This window comes from Oreochromis niloticus, linkage group LG17, assembly GCF_001858045.2.
Source record: "Oreochromis niloticus isolate F11D_XX linkage group LG17, O_niloticus_UMD_NMBU, whole genome shotgun sequence".
NCBI classification, from domain to species: Eukaryota; Metazoa; Chordata; class Actinopteri; order Cichliformes; family Cichlidae; genus Oreochromis; species Oreochromis niloticus.
Genome location: NC_031981.2, coordinates 28,803,556 through 28,828,232, shown reverse-complemented (window position 1 = coordinate 28,828,232; position 24,677 = coordinate 28,803,556). Strand labels below are relative to the sequence as shown.

General features: G+C 40.6%; 1 protein-coding gene across 1 annotated transcript in view; it reads left to right on the top strand.

The window, feature by feature from the left end:
* brinp3a.2 (bone morphogenetic protein/retinoic acid inducible neural-specific 3a, tandem duplicate 2) overlaps positions 1–24,106 on the top strand; it is a 62,569-nt gene extending 38,463 nt beyond the window's left edge. Inside the window, exons 5-9 of the mRNA XM_003453541.4 lie at positions 4,595–4,700; positions 4,877–5,113; positions 9,653–9,875; positions 15,854–16,196; positions 22,792–24,106. Coding sequence (XP_003453589.1) covers positions 4,595–4,700; positions 4,877–5,113; positions 9,653–9,875; positions 15,854–16,196; positions 22,792–23,562 — 1,680 coding nt within the window. The 3' untranslated portion in view covers positions 23,563–24,106. The remainder of the gene's footprint in view (positions 1–4,594; positions 4,701–4,876; positions 5,114–9,652; positions 9,876–15,853; positions 16,197–22,791) is intronic.
* The last annotated feature ends 571 nt before the right edge of the window (positions 24,107–24,677 follow it).

The following is a 24,677-nucleotide window of genomic DNA, read 5'->3' as shown; positions in this document are numbered from 1 at the left end:
GGCAACAAGACAAGACACAATTGTTAAGGATTTTTGGATTTTGCATATGTGGCTCATATTCCCCAAAATTCAAATGTGATAAAGTAATTTCATCATAATGTAATAAAAGGTGTTAGACTTTCATTTTAGCAGAGTTACTAACACTTTTTAATTGTGAAGTTGACTCTAGTTTAGGACAGAAGAATATTAACGAACATTGCATTTAAATGAATTATTCCTTTGCCAGTGTTTAGCAACTTTAAACACACACATAGGAAATGATAATACATCTAATATGCATGATAATAAAAAGTAGTTTTATTCCTGAAATTCTCAAAAAGATAAAAAAACAGCTCATAAATTTTAAAGACCAGTACTGAATGAAAAGCATTAAGAAATATATTGCCTAGTTACACATAACTGTGTCATTTATTTACACATAAATGATAAATAAAAGTTTTCCTCTTATGAGCTATCAGAGATACATAATTTTTAATTTCAGTTGCAACCTTTCAGCCTTTGAAAACTGGTAAAAATGGTTGTGGGTACTATTTCCTTTGTTAACGCTTTCCCTTGTTAAAATACAGCGATAACGGCAATGAAAATAAAGTAGAAGATTATACTTTTTATCCTCCCGTTTGTGATGAGATACGATCTTCAGCTGCCGTAAGCACATCCGAGTCTGGAGGAAGCTCCGTGATAGCACATATGGTGAGGGAAAGATAAATGAGCCTTGTGAAACACGCCTCACGACAGTTTCCTGCCTCTGGTTGTCACCTTCAGGTAGCATGGGGTTAATAGGGTGACAGAGGGAGGGATGACCCTCCTTTTCTACCTTTTTCATTTCTCGGTACACAGCGGCGGTGGTCCTGTGAAGTGACGCTTTCTTTGCTGTAGCAGAACATGAATCAGATTCCCCCTACTTATATCAAAGCTCTGTCCTCTCGCTACATTGTGTTCAGGAAGGATTGGATATTTCTTTCTGCAGATCAGGCAGGCACATGTGAGGTGGAGAGGCAGAAACTTTTGTCTGTTTCATTTCTTGGGAATCAGGGCTTTTTTCTGTTTTTTTTTTTTTTTTTTTTGAAGCTACAGACGCGAAGAGAAGACGAGAGAGTGTTGCTTTCATGCTCCAAAGGCAGTCATCTGGCGTAACTGACAGGTGGGAAGTGGTATGAGGAGAGATTCACCTCCAACACTGGTGGGAAGAGAGTCAAAGGAGCGACAGATTCCTCCACACTTGCACATCATTTCCACAGAGTGTTGACCCGTACAGTAGCAGAACAGATCTGCATGAATTGAAGTTGAGGAATGAATGAGAGGGTTGCAGGTGAGGCAAAGGCCCCCTCCGGCGGTCTCCATGCAAAGAGAAATTTGAAGCTCATTTTGAAGAAAAAGCACGTTACTGTGGTTTGCCCGGGGGGACGACTTTGGAAATCTGGGCTTTATTCAAGAAGTCACAGCACAGAGGAGAGTCTGATTGGACCAGCTTGTTTGTACAATGAGTAATGACTGCAGTTGTTAGAGAACAGAGGGGAGCATCTTTGCTACAATTTGAGAATTTCCTAGACTGAATCAATGGTCAGATCCCCACCTGACTCACACCATATTTGCCAGCCTATCTAAACACAGCGATGAACAGTGTGCCGGTCATGAAGTAGAAAACAGCAGGGTCGTCTGGTTTTGATATTTCCTTCTTGTGGACAGTCAATTTATTGGGCTTTGTGGCTCACATTTGAGTGCGCCCAGTCTTGTGACTCGATCGATTGGTGGCTGAACTATCACAGAGCAGATAGGCAGCTGCTGTGGTCATTTATGATTTCCTTCAAACTAGTTTTTTCTCACAGGATATGTCTGGCATGAAGATACTAAGGAGAAAAATAACAAATCAGTCACAGACATACTGCACACACACACACAGAGCCACAAATTGACACACTCATAAGGGCAGTTGGAGGCAATTGAGAAGGCTGTTTTTTGTTGTTTTTTTAGCCCACACATTTCTGCTGTCTGGTGGCACTGCAGCGCAGCGGTCACTTTTCTCTCTCTCTTGTTAAGAAATTTTGTATGGATCTCTAATCCTGTGACTCCAGTTAGAGAATGGAGCAATTTATGATGAGTAGCTTCAGAAAACAGAATTTCTGAGATAAAGTTTGAAATTTTTTAGGATTTGCCAAAACCTAACAGGAAGTGAGAATGGACCTGAAATCCATCAGGGGAACAGAAACAGCAACTATGAAACAGAGACATCATTTCATAACAGCCAGTCACTAATGCTAACTTGACATTAGCTCAGGTTCCCTTTGCAGTGATGTCATATGTGTGAGTCAGAGTTTTCACACTTTTTTTTGTAATTATTGCCAATAATTATCTGGTAACTGTCATTTGGCATTTTAATCAAAAGTAATAATTTGCTTCATTATTTTTTCAGCTTTTTTAAAAATAAAACTGACATTTGAAAAATCATGAATAACACCAATAATTATATTTTATGAAAAAGCGTGCTTGCGTTTACTAATGGATTACCAATGACAGAAACATACGAAATGATTTTGATTATTACTAATACTGTTCATTTAAGGAGGCTTTGGCACAAACCTTGATCTAAGAAATGTGTTAAGCACTGTGTGTGAGGCGGTCTGTCACCGGTCCACGCTGAGAACACCGAAAATTGGCCAATTCAGTTTCCCGGCTGGTCGATCTCCACCATAAATAGCCCTTAAGTGAGCTAAAAACTGGGAAGTCACAGATCGGTTCGATGAAATGACAACACTACAGATTAGATCATGCACGGTTAGTGTTTGTGGCCCATGTCACAGAAAATACATAAAACAAAAATCAGGATTTGAAAAGGATACTGCAAAGCAGCATTTTTAATACATCCTGCACAGCCGTGTGGAGCTATGTGGCAGAATGTAAGTAGCTACTAGAGGAATCTGAATGCACATGTATTGTTTCCTTTATACTGTTCTGTTTTTCTGGCACACGCCCAAACTCCCACACTCCCTCACTCCTCCACAGACACCTTGCATAAAAGATAAAAAACAAAAATGGAAGACCTGTTCCTTTTTTACGCTTGCAGAGTAGGTGTCTGCAGCACGCTCACACAACACACACACACACACACACACACACACACACGCTTATTACCTCTCGCGTCTCATGTATCTACTGTAATTGACTATAGTGGAAGCATTCGTGTACCTGTGGGGTCTCAGTTTTCCTCACCTTTGAAAGCGTGTGCCAGCCTGGTCAGCCAGACTGCTGCACTAAGGTTATAATTTTGGTTGCTCGCACCCTCAAAGAATTTTTTTGTCAATCACTCCTAAGCTCACACTTCTTGCTGGACGTTGTAAGGCCAAATGAACAATTCTCTGTGAGGGTTTTGCAGAATGTTTGCGAATACTGCCACTGGACTATAATTTGAGATGGTGAAGAAAATGGCCAGACAAAGACACATTTTCCACTTTCATCTTCCACATTTGCTTCCATCCCTCACGTAGTCTTGCGCTGAGGTACAGGTGGCCAATAATGTCCTATTAAGTATTTTTAATATACCAGAATGTATCTACAGTGAATAGCAGCTGCTAAGCAAAGCGGAAATTGAATGCTCTGCTCATCACTCAGTGTTTTGCCATATGGCATATCATATGGCATATCAAATAATTCCTTATATGGATTCAATATTCATGGGGTCTGAAAGCCAGCATTGTATCTCATTTCCTCACAGTCATATCGGCATTAAAATCCCTCATAAGGGAAACAAGGGATTTATAATGTGATATAAATATTATAGTCAGAGAATTGCACTCAAATTATCTTCCATTTTCCTTTTCCCATTCACAGAGGATATTTATTCTTCCTCCCAAATCTTTCTTCTGGATTAGGCTTTTGATTAAAGAGCCCCGTACTGAGTTTTCACTTCCCTCCAGCACCGGCCTGATATTAGTTCCCAAGCCCTTCAGCCCTCTGTGATGGTGCTACCGATCGTCTGACCCTTATTGTCTTGCCTCATCCATCTGTCACTTTACACCAACTGTCCTCTGACAAGCCTGACCAGGACAAATCACTGAACAAAATATGGTGTCCCGCAACCACAAAGAGAGAAAAATGAGAAGGTGTTAGGTGCTCCTCACTATGTCATGGAAAGAAAAAAGGAGAGCGCTGAAATAGGATCTTGTCTTGCAAATGAAGTGAAAACAGAGTCTTTGTTGGAGATGCTTTGTGACAAAGGTCAATCGAAACATCTTCAATCAGTGGCTGGGGTTGAGGAAAAAAAAGGAAAAGTAGACTTCTTGCATAGAAATAAGTGCAACAAAGCACTCTTACAGCAATTTAGAGGAATCAAAATGAGCTTAACCTCGTTTCCATTCCTTTCACATTCACTAGTGCAATCGATTATGGAGGAACTACTTTATTTAATCAGAGGCGAGACAGCCATTTATGTTGCATAAGGTACATTTTCTGTGACCTACTATGCCCCATTTGTGCCTGAAATGTAGAAGTACTCTTTAAGCATATCTTTCTATAAAGAAATCTAACTTAATCATGCACTTGTCCTAAAATGGATGCAGTTGGGAATTTATAAATGAGCTTTTTATTTGTTGTTGCCCAGGTGACAGAGACCCGCACAGGTCCTCTTGGATGCAGTAACTATGACAACCTTGATTCTGTGAGCTCGGTGCTGGTTCAGAGCCCTGAAAATAAAGTCCAGCTGCAAGGTTTGTTGAATTTCTACCACTTTTATTGTGACTGTCGTGATATTATATAGTTTATCTGAAAAGACAGAAATATGGGGATTTCTAGATTGCATTAAGTGCGTTACATACTCTGGCAGCAGACTGACTCTCCAAGTTCTCAGGTTGATGACAAAACTAAACCCAGCTTTGTTTTACAGGCTTACAAGTGATCCTTCCAGACTACTTGAGAGAGAGTTTTGTGCAGGCGGCTCTCAGCTACATAGCCTGCAATGGAGAGGGTGAGTTTGTCTGCAAGGACAGTGACTGCTGGTGCAGCTGTGACCCCAAGTTCCCAGAGTGCAACTGCCCCTACATGGACATCCAAGCCATGGAGGAGAGCCTGGAAAGAATCACCGAGACATGGGGCATGCTGTATAAGGAATTTGAAGAATCAGGTGAGGAGGGCCTCTTGATAAAAATGCATTATTGGAGCCTTTCACGTCGCATTCCTCATTTAAATTCAGGAAAATCAGACTGTTTGAATATAAATCATTTATACGAGTGGAAGTGGGGATGATTTCAGCTGTTTTATCTGCACCATTAAATCTGAGTGAGAATCCTCTATGTATGTCCCTCCCTATTCTATGATTTATAGGTGAACTATGATAGTTGACTGAGCACTGGGGATCCTGGCATACTGTCTGGATATAGCAAATTAACAACGCAACATGACCAGATTAGAAAAAAAAAATCAACAGCTTTCGGCTCAGGTAGTTTACAATATGTCTGGAGCAGATTAAGCAGCTATAAAACCCATTTATTCTCCGTCCAGCTTTTCATATCACCAGTGAAACAGAGTTTGAATGGAACCTCTAAGCATAATGTTTGGTTATTATTGCTGTGCTCGGTCACCAAGCCTTGGTGATTATTACTCAGATGAAATCAAAATTGATGTTTTTTTTTTTCTTCCAGTCTTGAGATTTGTCTGAAATATCCCTAAGTGCAATTACTTTCAAACTTTATGTTCTAGTAGCTGGCTGTGAAGCTAGGGCAGGAGCGTGCCCAGAATATAGACACCCACAGGTGTCATAAATGTGTCCTTTAGCAGGGAATAGCGCCGATTTTAGCTCACTGCTTTATCAGCAGAAGCAGAAGTCATAAAGGCTGGCTGTGGCACAGGTGGAAGAGCGGGTTGTCCAATAATTGTAGGTTTGGCAGATTGATCCCCAGCCTCTTCATTTGCTGAAGTGTCCTTCAAAAAGACTGAATGCCAAGACTTTCAATGCAGAGGAGCACGTTGCATGGCAGCTGAGTACATGAAGGGTAACTGACAGGCATTGTAACGAGCTTTAGAACATACCTAAATAACTATATAAGTGCAGATCATTTACCATGTAAGTCCAACTAAGAATAAAGACTCCTAATTCTGAAACAACAGGTGATAAAAGGATACATTATATATCTGTTCTTATATAACTGCTGACCTCAGATGATCTTAATTCACATAGTATATGTGCAATTTAGGTGATAACAAGACATTTCTTAACACCAATAAGGCTGTTTTCATCATAATTTTGCAATTTCAATGCTTTCAGCATTAAATAAAAACTATTTTTGTCCCAATGCTTTTTCAGATTTTGGTTTCTCAAATTTGAGACCATGATCCACAGAGAGAGAAATTTATCTTTCTGCTCCAAACTGCACCCACCTTTTTTTTTTTTTTTTTTTTTTTTTTGGCTTTACTGAAAGTGATGAAAAGGTGAGAAGTGACTCTGCAAAGCACCACCTGCCAGATGCTGTCCCTATTCAGGTACTCCAAAGTCTACATTTGTAGTCAAAACAGACAAGGCCGCCAAAGTCTGTCGGCTTTAAAAGGCTCTTAAATGCTACTGAGAAATGCAGCATTTGTTTGCCTCAAACTGCAGGACCGATAGATAAATATCCTACATGAACTAGCCGCTGCAGGAAGTAAATTACGGCAGGAAGCCATAAAGGTTTTCCTTGTTAGCATCATACACATGATGGACAGAAAAATCACAGTAAGGTCACACAGAATTTTTTCATCCAAGCTGTTAATCTGCGTGAAAGTAAAATCCCACAGCTCATACCATACAGTCTATAGACTTCTCCCACTTAATACAGTTTAGGTAAGGCTAACATACAGCCCTGTTTAATACATCCAACCTATATCCATTTAATATAGGTCATGATTCTCTAGTAGAAGTCAGTGAATATACTTAGAAGTACTTCCAAAAGTAGCTGTTAGCAAACCCAGTTTGCAGCGTCTACAAATGCAAGTTTAAAAAACAACAAACAAACAGACAAAACTAGCAGAGAAGATAAATATACACATAGTCCAGAAATTCTGCTGGCAAGATCTCGCTCAAAGAGTCTGAAGAAAATTGCTGCAGTCTGATCAATACAAGTATGAAATTACTTTTGGAAATCATGGATGTAATCGTGGATGTGTATTCTTTACACAAAAGAGGACAGAGGAAACCTAACTTTAGGCACATGCTTTAAATTTCAGTATCCATGATGGCATAGGGATGCATTATAAATGGTAACTGGACTGGTACTTATTCAGGGTTTTCCTTTTTTAAACATGTTTTGGCCAACAAATTAGATATCGCTAAAAAAACCAAACCAAACCAAAAAAAATAAAATGCCACAGGTAAAGACAACATGCACCATCTCATTTTTTTCCCCATTTTTCACAGTTGTAATAGATGCACGACAGACTGGACCACATTTCCATGCTCTTCAGCATACTTTTATTCACCGGTTGCTGTTGTCACACACACAGAGCTGCAGGTTTTCAGCTTGCAACTGAACACTTCCCCAACAACAACAACAACAACAGTACAGGATCTAGTTCAGCCTTTAAGCCGGCGAGGCATGATTGCGGATGCCACTCAGGTGCCTCCGCCTCCCCTGCAGCGGCACCGCACACCACGCCCTGCCACAACAGTCTTGACACAATTTTTTGAAAACAAGAGTGTAAATTAAAAGATACTTTCAAATACATAATGATTTGATCTACTACTGACCATCTTAGTACAATGAAATATAAATCAGATAAGACCAGCTGCTCCTGGAGGTACCGAGATCCAGGAGGAAGCTCAGAGGGGACAGGGCCTTTTCTATCGTGGGTCCTAAATTATGGAATAATTTGCCCTTGCATGTTAGAGAGGCCCCTTCACTGTCCACTTTTAAATCGCATTTAACCCACTTTTATTCTTTGGCTTTTAACCTCAGTGAGACTTAGTTTCTCTTGTAATGAAATTAGTTTTTTAATTAATTATTCTACTTTTTCTTTTATTCGGCTTTTATTTATATCTTATGTACTTTTATATAGTTCCTATGTACAGCACTTTGTGTCAGCTGTGGTTGTTTTAAAGTGCTTTAGAAATAAATGTGATGATGATGATGATGATATTTAGCAGTGTAGCAATGAACTTTGTAAAATGTGTTTTAATGTGACTGGTTTTTTCTTTCACTTTATCTCTTGATTTGTTTTTGTACAGCACAACCTAAAACTAATATGCACTATTAATTTAATTCAATTCATTTTTAGTCATCTAGCCCCAATTCACAACAACAGTCATCTCAAGGCACTTTCTATATTGTAAAAAAAAGACCATACAATATTAGTGAGAAAACCCCAACAATCAGACAAACCTCTGTGAACAAGCACTTGAGCAGCACAGTGGGAAGGAAAAACTCCCTTTTAACAGGAAGAAACCTCCTGCAGAACCAGGCTCAGGGAGGGGCGGCCATCTGCTGCATTCGGGTGGGGGGTGAGGACACAGAGAACAAGTGAGGGAGACAGGAGAAAATACAAACGATGGTAGAGCGAAGACACAGTTTAATGACATGCATTAATTGTCAACGAACCGAACCAGATCTGGACTTGTGAGACCATGACAGTAATGGTGTATAATCACATGGGGATGGAAGAGACGGGAGTGTAGCCTCCCTTTCTACTTTTAGAACCTCTAGTAAGCACAAGCAAGCCTGCGGTCTGAGAGCAAAATGCTCTGTTGGGATGATAATAATGCTAGACGGTCTTAAAGATATGATGCGCCCTGCTGTTTTCTGAAATAAAATCAAATGTTAATTTGCATGTATAAAGTTTAATTTTATTATATTTTCCACATCCTCCTTTTATTTCAGTGTATTGCTTAAAAATGTATTGTGCAATTTATTTAAGTTTTGATTTTGGGAGAAAAGTCTCATGAAGTCTCACGAATACGATACTCTTGTCGTTACAGGGTCACCAAAGGTAATATTGCAGGATTCTTTCAAAGATCTTTTTAGTGCATTTTGACTAGAATAACTTAATATATATGGATGGTTTTACTTTTCCCAACAGTGGTGCCTCCTAAATAAGTCATTGCACTACATGGAGTACAGTTAACACCTTTATTATGAACTGCTGTGAACACTGGTTAGGTCTTTGATTTTCTGATTTGGCCCATTTCTTTTGTCTGTACACTTGACTAAAATCCTTTGACATCTTCAATATACTGAAATAACTTGTTCATGTTTCATGTTGAAGTGGCAGCTTTTCTCTTTCAGCTAAACTCCACTCAGTCTTCAGTTGTTCTTTTCATTTTGTTGTCTTTGTCCTTCATAGTTGAGCTGCATGACTTAAAAAAAGGAAGGGGCCTATCAAACACAATCGTGTGGGTCTGTTAACATAACCAAAATATTGTGATCATGTGCTGTCCAACAGTGAATGATTGGTTGTGGATGAAATGAGGATTGAGGGATTTAAATTTTGTGTGTTAGGATAAGCCAGCTTCATAGCGGGCTGACTGCATAATTCAGTCATATTGACCTGAGCAAAACTGGTTATTATTTCAGTCATATTTTCATTTCCCAATCCTATTGCCAAGATAAATGCTTAATATTACTACTTACTAACTAAGACTACAATAGTGGTGATGAGTTATGCCTTTTATCTCTTTCTCCTCTGTCTGTTGTTGCAGATGAATTCAAGGCCTTCTATGCAAGGCTGCCCCAAAACTATTTCCTGAACGTGTCAACCATACAACACTTGTGGTCCCTGGATAGCCTGTTCCAGTGGCGATATGAGCAGCTGGAGAACAGCATGCGGGTCCTCTCCAGACGTGCCGAGAGAGTCATCTTCAAACTCTTCAGTCTCAGTAAAAGATGTCACAGACAGCCCCAAGTGCGCATACCAAGAGAACGGTGAGCACAACCACAGTAACATGCATTCTCATGCTCACCATTATTATGTTCACATTAAATCTCAATAATTCTGCACAGCTTCAAAATGTTCTCATACCACATCTCTATGCACTGTGGCCTTTTACATTAAAGCGGTGTCTTTTGGTGCATTCTTGTTTGAGGTTTTCCTCATAGATGTTGCACGTCACAAGTTTAGTCTATAGACTAATCCAGACACATTGATTGAAGTAAACAAGTTGCCATTGTAGTTCTGGCATTTAGCCTGCATACCCTTGCAATTACTTTTTGAATAGGGAGAGTTTATGGAATAGATTTTTCTGTGGAATCACTCTTGCACCTGCATTTGCTAAGAATTTTTGTACATCTTGTTGCAGTCATTGAAATGTTCTTAAACCAGGTCAGGCATTTAAAACAGCTTTAATTTTTCATCCAAGGTTTTTACAGCTGCATTTCAACAGAAAGGAGTTCACATAGCATACATTGCTGTAACATTACACTCCAAACACTGTATCCCCCTGCAATGTTTTTCAAACCAGAGTTTCTTGACTTCTTTCATGTCTGAATGTTGAAAATCTTCATAAAAATTGAATAAAAATCCCTAATTTGTCTGAATACAAAGGCAGAATTATGAGGCATAAAGCCTTTGTTAATTAAAACTTAATTAATGAATTGATTAATTAGCAAGTTAAGCTAATTAAGTGACAACATTCCACTTACACATCAGTGTTAAATTTGGTTTTAGGCAAATTAAGTAACAAATTTCAAGACTTAATAACACATTTATTATACATAAATGCTTGTGTGGCAATATTTCCTTAAAAATATAATCACTACATTTGTTCCAAAATGTTTTCTGATGTGTGACTTGTGTGGTTCAGTTTAACCTACTTGAATTTTTAAAACAATTACAGCCACATTGCCATAGGTGGACAGCTTTTACAACCTAGCATCCGCCATCTCTGTAGGGATGGGCAAGTAAACATATATTCCAGTATCCACTATTTGCTTTCAGAGTTGTCTTATTTTTTGTAGGGAAGCACTTTTTTATCTTTAATTACACAATATTTTGTTGTTTTAATTGTCCAGATTTAGTCACCTACCTCAGAAGAATTCTATATGTAAAGCATAATTGTTGAGCAGCAATACAAGATGGTGCTTAATATGTTTTTGTTGTTGATTTGACTGTCACTAGCTAATATTTGCTGTGGAGATGCTGTTTTTATCTCCTTTATATGAGTTACTTTTTAGGTGAAGACTTGGAAGGACACACAGTATATATATGTACTTTGACACAAATCCAAAAGTCTTTATTCCCTTTAGTCCAGTTTTTTATGAAGATTTTCCAACCTACAAAATCACATATTTAGTCATTTAACAGAATGTTATTCCAAGTAGTTTGTGGAAAAACTAAAAGTTTGTTTAAAAAAATGAATTCTTTAATTAGAAAATAACATATTGGCAAACCCTAACATCATGCACCTTAACCATTTGCTGCTGAGAGAAGAAGGTTTTTATTTCCATGGCTTGAATGTGACAGTCACGGGGAACGAGGAACCAAGCGCAGGACACACAGAGGTGGAATATGATCCAAAGTCTAGTCTTTAGTTCCGACATGAACTGAAAGACAGAAGGACAGCTAGTGAAGGCAGGCAAAAGGTCTCCACACAGAAAAGTAACAGCAAACACAATTTAATACAAAAGGAAAAATACACAAGAAAATATAGATCCACCCAGCGAACACCAGAAGGCTAGAGTACAAGCATAATGAGGCAGTAACAAGCCACTCAACGCTTCTCAAAAAATACAGAGGTGTGTGATTGGCTAATTGGAAACAGGTGTGAAAGATATCACAGGGGAGACCAATTAGGGCAGGGCACATAGTCACAGAGGAGGGAAAACTAACACAGGCTGGAAGTTAAACTGATAACGGTGTAAACAGACCAGAAATCACAAAAAGAAACAGGAAGTTACTCAACAGAAACCCAAAATGAGAATAAAAAGGTCATTTGTCAGTAAAACATACAGATCTGCCCTTGTAAGTGTTTGAGCTTTTTCTTGGCGGAGACAAATCACACACTAGTCTTTTAAGATTGAAAGAAATCCACATTCGTAATGGGTACCTTTTACCTGCCAGAAGAGGCGATTGGAGAAGGTGACGAATCTGGCAATCACTGTCAGTCACACTACGCTCACCTCGATTCAACCGCCACAGTAATGCTCCAGAAATGGCGACATAAATCAACACATAAATCAACTTTCAGATTAATCTATTAGAGTTTGCTCTGTTTAATGTCCAGCCCATGTCTCTGTTGTTCTTTCTTTTCTGTTTCTCAGTGTACCCTCTTCTTAATCAATGTTATTCTCTTCACCACGTTGCCAAAACACACATTAATCACTGATCTATGCAGCTGATATTCCCACAAGCTTGCCAGGAAGCGTCATCGCCCTCGTCCAGGCACTGTTTATCTACGTTATTACTGGCACATCAACTGTGAAGCCTTCCCTTTCTTTTCTGTCTTCATAGAAATCTCCATACTTAGTAGAAAGAGATTTGGAAAGGGGTGTGCGTCAGTTGGCTTTGGAGAGAAACGGAAGCTCTTGAAAACCCCCCTTAGTCTCTCTTTAACATCCTGTTCGTAGGACTTGCGATAGAAGGGAGATATGTGATTGATTTTGCTTCCTGCGGGCTAGTTTTCCACTGCGCTGACAATTATGAGCAAATAAGCCAGTGGAAGCAGCAGTCGGCTCGGCTTTTGTTCAGCAGCTAATGATGAGACAGCACAGTACTCTTTGTGCTCAAACTTTGGCCATTATGCATAATGATGCACATTGCCATTCAAGTGATGCTTTTAGTACTTATGCTTTAATCAGGTTAGAAAATGCCTTTCTTATGCATAGATTTCTCCCATATAAAGGTGCTGATTTTTCCTTTTTTATGTTCACTTTTGAATGTTTCTCTAGGGGAGTCCTCTCCTCTTTGACTTCCTATAGAGTGTAATTAAGATTTGACTTGAAAAGTGTTGAATAGCTTTTTAATGACCCTTTCAAGGCATTTGGTAGATTTGACAATTTTGTCTTTACAATCATAGTGTTTAATGGACATTCATTTGTACAGATAAAAAGATGGCCCAAGTGCAATTATTGCACTTCGTGACTCTGGTGACTTCTTTACGTTCTTCATATTGATTCCTGTTGATGGCTTGGTCTGTTACTGGCTGACTAATAATATACAGTACCTCTGGCAGAAGATAAATATGATGAAATGTTCTGAAAAAAAGCAGCACAGTGCTCCTCTGAGGAGCCTGTATTACAAATCCAACAATGAAACATTAGCAGCAGAAATAGTATTTCTAGTGCAGTGTTATTATTGTAAAATACCACAGTGATAATAATGATTTGATTCACTCTTAGGGTGCCTGCAGAAGCCAGAGGTTTGTTTTGTTTTTTTTATAAATAAGTTTTATGCTACTATTACAATTTGCCATTTTTTGTTCTTATGTTTGTTCCCTAAAGACTCCAATATATAATCTCCTCCTGCTTTTGTTTTCAGTGCTTTTTAAAAAATATCATTGTACACATCCCAATGTACAGGGATGATCGGTGACATCAGCTAAATTCGCCAAATCCCATGTGTACATCTTGTACAAATACCTACACGGTTTTCTGATTTCTTGCTTGCAGAAAGTTCTGACCTCAGCTCCATCCAACACCTTTGAGATAAATTGGAACAGAGCCAGTCCTTATCGTCGAAAATATTATTGAATCTCACTAATGCTCTTATGACTGAAAGGTAGCAAATCCCTGCACTCATGTTCCAAAATCTTCCTTCCTTCCCAGAAGACTAGAAATCTGTTATAACAGCAGATTAATGGGAATGGAATCAGAATAATAAGTTCAATTATTACATTTTTATATACTGTGCAACTCATCATATGTTGTACAGTATTTTACTTGAAGCTTGACTATAATATTTTATGTGCATTATCTATAGAATTAAATGAATTACACAGCTCCGTATTTGCTTGATTGTATTATCAAAGCTCAGTGTTGCTGCCTCCTCGCAGCACAAAACTCTGTGATTTACAGCAGCGGTTTGGAGGAAGAGTTGTGGGGAGCACGAAGCCTGTACATAATCACACTGGGGAACTAACAGTACAACCGCAGTCTTCTATTGGTGACTGCTGTGCTGTGCTGAAGCTGTCAGAGGTGAAATGCCTTACCCACAGGTAGCGGTTGATGGAAAGGAAGAGTCCTTTCGGTTCATTTCCCATGACCGCATTTTCCATTAGAGGGTTTTGATATTCAAATCAGTGATTTTCCGAGCTCCGGCTTGCTTGCCACTGTCAAGCACACAATAACAGCAGAGTACAGAGGAAAATGCCCTAAATGTAATCCAGCAAACATTTTCAGATTAGCATAAAGTTTACTTCAATGCATCCTCATCAAAGAAGCCTTTTTTTCTACAAGTGAAGCCAGCGGTATAGAGTGAGCATTGCATTCATGAAGCAAAGAGGATAAAAGCCATAAAGTCCTACAGAAGGGAATCAAACTCAAGTCCATATGGGGGAATTATATGTATGTCTGAGATTAAACTCCCCCTACAACTGCTGTGCACTTCCAATATTTATGTCACTGACTCATCAAAGACAGTTTCTCTCGCTCTTTATTCAGGTTCTCATGCTTTACTTTCCAGAACTTTTCGTGCCCGTATTCTTCGCATGCATAACCTACATCATAAAATATTAAAGTGTAGTAAAGCAAACTAATACGAGAGACTCAAGTACTTCTATAAGTACATTTGTTTAAGTGTTAACATGTCTACATATCTACACATTACCAAAGAAAAATATAAAAATATAATTATTTTGTGTGCTTTATACTGAAAAACATAGAACAACTTTTTTTTTTCAGTATAAAGCACACAAATATCAAACTATTGGGACATGGAGATTTTATAAGTAGCCTCCATATTTATTTTTATTCAGTCAACACAGGTAAAGTTTCACGCTTTTGCTGGCTACTGACCAAATGGCATTATGTAAGAATGCTCAGAATGAAAATCTCTCTCTGCAGCAATGTTGGGTTGTAAACTCAAGGGCATGTGATTGTTCCCATATTGGTGAATTTTATGCTTTTAAGAGCTTTTATCTGCATGCCAAAAAAGTTAAAAGAGTTAATGGTTGTTATACGCCTACTGTAAGTGTTAACCCATTGTTGGATCCAGTAGTGTTTGGTCTAACAGTTCTGGATTCTGTACCCTTCAGTACAAAATACCAGTTCTTAGTGCTGTTTGCTCAGGAATGAATTTGTTTTCATATTTGTCTTTTAATGTGTCATATTTGTGTTACGAAAATTCTTTGTCATCCTCAGGCTGTCAAACAGGCAGGAAATTTCATATTGACCTTAAGAAACCCTTATGAATTGTTCTGGAACAAGTTTTAGGTTACCATCCCATTGGGGGAAAAAATGAAAAGGACTGACAAAGAACTGACAGTCCTTTGGTGACACTGGGACGACTGTGTTGTACTCATTTTAGTCAAACAGTAGTTGGTTCCACTTGATCTAGGTTAGAACAAAGTTAAATCAAAATATTCCACAACTTTCAGCCATCTCTTGTGAACTTTTCTTTTGGCTGATGGAGTTTGATCATTTGTCACTATCACATAACCTAATTAATGAAAAGTAGTAAATACAAAGTCGGTGACAACAAACAGTGTCGAAAAGCTCTTGAAATAAAGATTTTGTAAAAAAATAAACTTTTTGCACAAGTCTTTTGACATGTGAATGACCTAAATGATCACTAAAATGATGTCAGGCCTTTCTTTCTTTTATTTTTTAACAAGCAAGCTGTCTGCAGACCCAGACAAGTGTCCTGGGCCTAATAAAACACTTCCCTATTAAAATGGCTCATCCTTAAAGCTAGTTCAATAACCAGTCCCTCTTTGCCTTTATCTCTTTGTCTTCTTTTTTCCCACCAGGCCTCAGTCCTACTGGCTGAGTCATTTCCAGTCACTCCTATATTGCTCGGAGAACAACCAGCTTGGTGCATTCTCAGAGGACCTCCACAGCTGCAGCTGCCGATATGAACACAGCTCCTGTCAGCTGCCTCCACCCTGCTCTGTTGGGGAAGGCTTGGCCTGTGCAGCCTGTGCACCAGACAACCAAACCCGCTGTGGGAGCTGCAACCCAGGCTTTGCCCTGACACAAGGGGCCTGCAGGCCTATGGTGGCAGACTCTACAGAGAACTATCTGGGGTTCGAGACAGACCTTCAGGATTTGGAGCTGGGCTACCTTCTGCAGAGAGCTGACCGCAGGCTTGAGGTAGTTTTCTTTTGGCCTTTGTGTAATCATGTCAGGCTCAATGAGAGCTGAGCTGTCTTTTCCCAGCAGTAGCCTTGGAAAGACGCATGGAAAAAGTCTTGCCCTCTTGGCGACTGAAACCTTTCGTTTCCCCAGTTTTTCTTTTATACCATTTATTGTCCTACCACACAGAAATTTTGTGGTTTCTTTTTATTTTAAGATAAGATAAGATAAGAACAACTTTATTTATCCCGAGGGAAATTCTTTTGTCATGTACATGCTCAAAGCAGCAGGAGAGACAGAGAAACAGATGAAATAGATATAAGATATACAATATATACAATAAGAATAGTGTACAGTAATATACAGTAGGATAGAGTTATCTGACACTATGTCTTGCACTAACAAAGTAATATATATAACTATATCCTGGTGAATAAATAACTTAACTATCAGTGCAGGCGGTTCTAGAAAGTGACAAAGTATTGTGCAATAGAATAAAGGGAGTAGCAGCGTATGATGGGGGGATGAAAACAAATATTCAATAAGTACTCTTGGGTAATATTGCACGGTCTGGGAGGGAACAGAATAACATAGGTAATAGTCTCAGGAGAATCACCTACAGAGTGAGGAAGAGTTAAACAGTCTTATTGCCACCGGTACAAAGGATTTCCTGTGGCGGTCAGTTCTGCATTTCGGGGCAATGAGTCTTTTGCTGCGTTTGCTCTGATGGTCCATCATGGGGGCGTGCATGGGGTGGGAGGGGTTGTCCATGATAGAAAGAAGCTTTTTTAGCATTCTCCTCTCAGACACCTCCTGCAGGTTCTCAAGTCTGACACCCAGGACAGAACCGGCCTTTCTAATCAGTTTGTTCAGCCTGTTGGCATCAGCTGTCTTCACCCCACTTCCCCAGCACACAGCTGCAAAGAACACGACGCTCTCCAACACCGAGTGATAGAACATGGTCAGCATTTTCCTACCAACATTGAAGGACCTGAGCCACCTCAGTAGGAAAAGCCGACTCTGCCCTTTTTTGAAGATAGCATTGGTGTTCTTGGTCCAGTCCAGTTTACAGTCCAAGTGTACCCCCAGGTACCGGTAGTCCTCAACGATCTCCACATCAGCCCCACTGATGGTGGGGGAGGAGGAGCCTGCTTCCTAAAGTCCATAATCAGTTCCTTTGTCTTTGTGATGTTAAGTTGTAGGTGGTTTAGCTCACACCACTCGACAAAGCTGTCCACCACACTCCTGTACTCCTCCTCCTGTCCATCCCTGATACAGCCCACGATGGCAGAGTCATCAGAGAATTTCTGCAGATGACATGACTGAGACTTGTACCTGAAGTCAGATGTGTAGAGAGTGAAGAGGAAGGGTGATAGGACCGTCCCCTGCGGCGCCCCTGTGCTGCTCAGGATGTTATCTGAGCGGCAGCTCTTCAGTCAGACATGCTGTGGTCGACTTGTTAAATAGTCCGTAATCCAACCTACCAGTGGGGCGTCCACCTGCATTTCCGTGAGCTTATTCCCCAGCAGTGATGGTCTGATCGTGTTAAAAGCAGACAATGTCCAACAATGTCCAGATGAGAATAAGCCTGGTCCAGCAGGTAGATGAGGGCATCCTCCACGCCGATACAAGGTTGATAAGCAAACTGCAGGGGGTCCAGCCAGGGCTCCACCAGCAGGCGCAGATGTTTCAGGATGAGTCTCTCCAGCGTCTTCATGACATGTGAGGTCAGAGCCACTGGCCTGTAGTCACTGGGGGTCGATGGGTTGATCTTTTTAGGGACAGGAACCAGGCAGGATTGCTTCCAGAGTGATGGGACTCTCTGCATTTCCAGGCTCATGTTGAAGATCCGTTGTAGAACTCCAGACAGCTGGGAAGCACAGCACCTGAGGGCCCTGGGACTGACACCATCAGGGCCAGCAGCTTTGCCAGAGTGGAGTCTGCCCAATTCTTTTTTGATGTCATCTGCTGAGAGGGACAGAGTGAGACAGTCTGAGGTGGCAGGAGAGAGGGGAGGCGAAAGGAGAAGATGGGAAGAGCTAGGTGTGGAGACAGGAGACACAGGGCAGTCGAACCTATTGAAGTGTAGATTTAGGTTGTTAGCACTTTCGACGTCCCCATCCATCCCAACACCTCTCTTTTGTCTCAGGCCAGTGATAGCCCGCATTTACTTACTTTTGCTAGAAATGGGAATGAAAAAGTGACCTGGAGGAGTCACTCTAGAACAGGGGTCTCAAACTTAAATGAGCTGTGGGCCACTACTAGCACTGTCATCTCATGTGAGGGCCGCTTTAGTGTTCAAGCAGTACAAAGAGACAAACAAGAAAACACCCACAAATCTTTCTGAAAATGTAGTGTTTTGTTTGTTTTTTAATTTCAGATAAAGACAACACTGCAAACGTGAAAACAATTTTTTCTTCTCACCCTTAACTGAAGCCTTTCATTGAAATACCAAATAAACAAGTTGGTACTCTCTTTCTGGCCAGACACCTGGCAGCACTTCTGCTATAATTTTGTTCATATTTAACAAAATAAAAATGCAGACATAAGTGTACACATTAGTTTTTCACTGCTAGTGAAAATTGTTTTCTTTACAAATAACTCTCTCACTGAACTAACACAGCCAATCCGTCAACATGTTTGTACTCTCTGCTCATATTGCCTTCATATTAATGTTATGTTAAAACTTAATTTAACATTGCATTCAACAACAAACAAATCCTCCATCCCTGACAAAAAAGTAACTTCAAGGGCCAAATTACATTATATTTCTTGATGTCACTATAGGAGCTGAGTGGGCTCCAGATGGCCCCCGGACTGCACGTTTGAGACCCCTGCTCTAGAAACTACAGTGTGATGCCTCTCATGGCCTCCCTTTGTGAATTAAATTGATGTTGTCAAAAAGGATTGCAGATTGACTCTATCCAAAGGCCATGGTATAGTTTTTAACCCATCATTTATGCCCTAATCTGGTTCATTCAGCTCTATTAAATAACAGTGTAGTGATTTTGGCATGTGGATGTGTTAAAAAAACGAACAACATTTTCCAAGATGGTTTCCATAGTGCCAAAAAAAGTCCATGAAAGATCTTACATTTTGGTCTTAAAATACAGACAAATAGAAATAGAGGACAATTTTCCATTTGAGCATGTCACAAGGTCTAATGTCTTAATATCGTGTGTAAACCATAAATACAGTGTGCCTCCTTCAATTCAAACCACCCATATGGAAAAGATATCTGTCCTTGGCCCACGCTGTGGTACCGGCCTGCTTCAAATCCACCTCCATCGTCCCGATACCCAAAAACTCCAACCCATCTAGCCTCAATGACTACCGCCCAGTAGCACTCACCCCCATCATCACTAAGTGCTTAGAGCAGCTGGTCTTAGCACACTTCAAATCCTGTCTCCCCCCCACCCTGGACCCCACCAATTCGCATACCGCCGGAACAGGAGCACAGAGGATGCAGTCTCCATCGCACTGCACTCTGTCCTCTCACACCTGGACAACAACAACACCTACGCCAGAATGCTGTTTATAGACTTCAGTTCAGCATTCAGTACAATCCTCCCCTCACAACTCATCAGGAAACTGACAGACCTGGGCATCAGTTCCCTCATCTGCAAATGGTTACTGGACTTCCTGACCAACTGCCCCCAACATGTCCGGCTGGACAACCGCTGCTCATCAACAATCACAATGAACACCGGTGTACCACAAGGCTGTGTGATGAGCTCTTTCCTCTACTCCCTCTTCACCCACGACTGCAGACCTGCTGATGGTTCCAACACCATCATTAAGTTTGCAGATGACACCACGGTGATTGGCCTCATCAGCGACAACGATGAGGCCGCCTATAGGGAGGAGGTGGATTGTCTGGCTGAGTGGTGCAACAGAAACAACCTGCTGCTTAACACTGAGAAGACCAAGGAGCTCATCGTGGACTACAGAAGGAATGCTGACCCACATCCACCCATCCACATTAAGGGGACGGCTGTGGAGCGTGTGAACAGCTTCAAGTTCCTGGGAGTCCACATCTCCGAGGATCTCACCTGGACAACCAACTGCTCCAAGCTGATCAAGAAGGCTCACCAGCGCCTCTTCTTCTTGAGGACTCTGAGGAAGAACCACCTGTCCTCAGACATCCTGGTGAACTTCTATCGCTGCACCATCGAAAGCATCCTGACCAACTGTATAACAGTCTGGTACGGGAACTGCTCTGCCTCGGACCGGAAGGCGTTGCAGAGGGTCATGAAAACTGCCCAGCGCATCGCCGGAGCACCACGTCCTGCCATAAAGGACATCTACAGGAAGCGGTGTCTGAAAAGGGCTGGGAAAATCATCAAAGACCCCAGTCACCCATCACATGGACTCTTCACCCTCCTGCCCTCTGGGAGGCGCTACAGGAGCCTCCGGACTAAGACCACCAGGTACCGGAACAGCTTCTTCCCCACAGCTGTCAGACTCCTGAACTCTGCCTCCTGACATCTGACCCACGTTATACTCATGGACTGAACATACACACACCCACAACCACCTACACACACACACACACAATGGACAACTGTACCCTCAAACACACAATAATAACATGGACTGAACCACCACTCACAACCACTAGCACTTTATATAGCCTCTGTAGAAATTATCCACATATCTCACTTATCCTAACTGCACTACTGTATAGTTCTGTGTAAATAATTATTCTGTACATACAATAATTTTTAATCCTACAACTGTTTATAACTTGCATAGTTCACATTTCTGTATAACTGTATATCTCATATTTCTGTATAGTTTTTTATTTCATATTCTGTATAGTTTTTTCATATTTATATCTTGTTCATAGCCTGTACATAGCTTGTACTCACTACAGCCTGTACATACCTATAGTTATAGCATATTCATAACATACTTCATACCGTGTACATTATAACATACCATAATAGACCCATTTCTGTAATATACTTACACTACAATATACATACTTATCTATATTATTGCTAATATATATTGTAATATATCTATATCATGGCTAAAGCACTTCTGGATAGATGCAAACTGCATTTCGTTGCCCTGTACCTGTGACATGTGCAATGACAATAAAGTTGAATTCTATTCTATTCTATATATATAAATCCTATAAAGTTTGTATCTGTCTTGTGTGAAACTTGTGTGAAAAGGATACAAGAGTGAAAACAGATATAAGATCCCTTGAAAAATTATATAAATGAAACTTGTATGCTTTGGATACTTACTAAAACAATATATGAAAGTAATGAGAAAGTGGCCACTTTCATGAGTAAATCATATAATGCTGGGCATACACTGTGCGATTTTTTCAGTCGCATTATTCAGCTTCTGCTCAAACTGTACGATTGATTCGCAGGGGTTATAAGTTCGCAGGTCACGATGCAGGGTCTCACACTATACAGCCCGATGCTCTGATGCGACCTGAGTGCTCACACTGTGCGTCCATAAAATGAAGGTTATAACAGAAAATCTGTCGATCGCTCTCCCTCTCTGTCTTTGACTCACACAGATTCACACCACCACCATCAACTTTGCTAAATTGCTAATGAAAAACATTGATCAGGCAGCTGTGATTGAGCAGCAGCGTAAATCCAACTATTTTCACGGTTGTTGTGGTCGTGATAATTTTGTGATGCCACGTCGAAAAGGCTCGGATGAGCTTTCCAAAGTTCTACAAGTGCCTCCATCGCTTGTGTCCAGATCACACGCTGCACTGCTGTGCTACTCCGTCTTTTTCACCGACGTTTATGTGTTTGCGCATGCGCAGTGTGAGCGGCTGCGGTGACACCCTCCCGACCAAGCGATTGATGAACGGGAGCTGGTCCTGAGGTGTTAATCGCTTCTCGTAACCCCATGTATACTACACGATGCACGACGCACGACGAAGGCCAAACTCGGGCCGATCACCAAAACGGTTGCACGACTCAAAAATCGGCTCAAAATGGGCCAAAAATCGCACAGTGTAAGCCCAGCATAAGCCCAGCATAAGCCTTATATGATTCACTATATGAAATAGGCCACATCTTATGCAAGTCTTTTATAAGTTTTTACTATTTCTTTTCCATATGGGCAGGCTCTTTTGCCTTGTAATGTGCCTTTTACAAAGTTGCCTAAAAAGGCAGCTCAGAGTTTTTAGAATACCCCACGCCTTATTTGGCCATCACTTAAAAAGTCATGCAAATAAAAAACCTTTTCTGTAACATAACTTGATTCAGCCCAGTTTGTGACCGATCCCATCTAGCATCTATTTACATCTTCAGAGGCCTTAAGGTTACTCAGGTCGGTTCAAGTCCAAAGACATGAAATCACATAATCTGTAAAAAAGGTAAACATAGACTGATTAGAATAGCATAAATTCTGCCTGTGAAAGGATAGCCTTTAGAACTCATGTTGTTCTCCAGTAAATCTAGAATTTCTACAGTAGACATGGAGGTGAAGTGAAAGCCTTGCATCCACAGATTACCAGAACAGAATGTATGAGTAACATTAGTAGAACCATCAAAAATCAGTTTTGATCTAATTTTTATTTTTAGCACTGCATCTTATGTTACTGAAAGTATGTATTTACTTTGTCTGATAGGTCCATGCAATCTTCATCAGCAATGACATGCGACTCAACAGCTGGTTTGATCCATCATGGAGGAAGAGGATGCTGCTGACGCTTAAGAGCAACAAGTATAAAACCAACATGGTCCACATGCTGCTGGGAATATCCCTTCAGATCTGCCTTACAAAGAATAGCACCCTGGAGCCTGCCCTTACACTCTATATCAATCCTTTTGGTGGGAGCCACTCAGAGAGCTGGTACATCCCTGTCAATGAGAACAATTTTCCAGACTGGCAGGCCACCAAACTGGACCTGCCCTTTGACTGCTACAACTGGACTTTGACATTGGGCAACAAGTGGAAGACATTCTTTGAAACCATCCACATCTACCTTCGTAGCAGGATAAAGACTCAGGATGGACTGAATGACAGTATTTATTATGAGCCTTCAGAAATATCAGATCGCGCTCCGAACCTGGGCTACATGAAGATAAACAGTATCCAGGTCTTTGGCTACAGCATGCATTTTGACCCGGAGGCAATCCGTGACTTGATTCTGCAGCTGGACTACCCATACACTCAAGGGTCCCAGGACACAGCTATGCTCCAGCTGTTGGAAATACGAGACAGGGTCAACCGGCTGTCCCCTCCCGGTCAACCGAGATTGGATCTGTTTGCCTGCCTTCTCCGGCACAGACTCAAACTGACTGCCAGCGAGGTGGTTCGCATCCATGCTTCCTTACAGGCCTTCAGCTCACGTCTGCCCAATTCAGTGGATTACGAGACCACCAAGCTGTGCAGTTAACAGCTGCTTGAAAGGAAATACAGTCTGTAAATGGCTAGAAGGAGAACTCATGGACATAGGATTTGTGCCCATTGTGATACAGATGCTTATATTTGTGCTCATTGTCTATGGATTACCAGACTCTACAATTAATCAGGAGTTGATTGGCTGTGGACAGCTGAAGAATGTACTGTACTGCTTGTTCTGGTTTTTGTTTTGTGGCAACTACCTTCAGTGCTATAGTATAAAGAATGGGAAGGATCAGTAAGGAAATACACAACTCTCCAGAACAAACTCTTTACAAAAGATGTCTACAGTAGAAATTCAGATATCGCTTCATAAAGTTGAACCATCCTGTTTCGAAATGACTCTGCTCATTTATACTGTAAGTACCAATGACAAATGAACGGACATTTTATGGTAAAAATGGTACAGTCTGTTTGTTTGTAATTTTTATATGTTCCTTTGCTTTAGTGACAGTGCACTTTCCATGAAAACCAGAATACAGTGGTGTCAGTCAAGATTTTGTAGATAAATTGATATTAAAACATCACGTTATAACACATTCCAGCTGTCAGACGAATTTTTTGGATACCTTTCGTGTTAAGGAATTACATCACAGACCTTTTGTAAGCATGGTTTTTCATTTTCGGGGGGTGATCAGGATGACAGTCAAGAGTACAGAGTACCATGTATTTAGGGATGTGTACAACCAGTTTGACCAGGCAATTGTTAGTCTGCACCAAAAACATTAGTCAGTTAAATTAATTGTTAATACTTTAATAATGCAAGACACCAGTTAAATGTTGATTTCTATGATATTACAGACAACAGTCCCCATCCATTTAGGCAAGTTGTAAGTAAGCGGGTTAAAAAGTACAGCTAATGACAGGCACACTAACCAGCGCAACTCTGCAGTACTTGGATTACAAAATTAAGTGTTGTTTAGGCTGTTACTTGATATTAAGGAGAATGGAAGAATACTTTACACCAGGTGCGGTCTAAAGGTCAAATCTCACACTGAGCTTCATAAAAGACTTTCTATGTCAGCTTTTCAGATAAGGAAACACAGCATGTCTGTGCCATATCTACAAGCGGGTGGGCTGTCCTTGTGGTCCACTGTACAGTCAAACCAT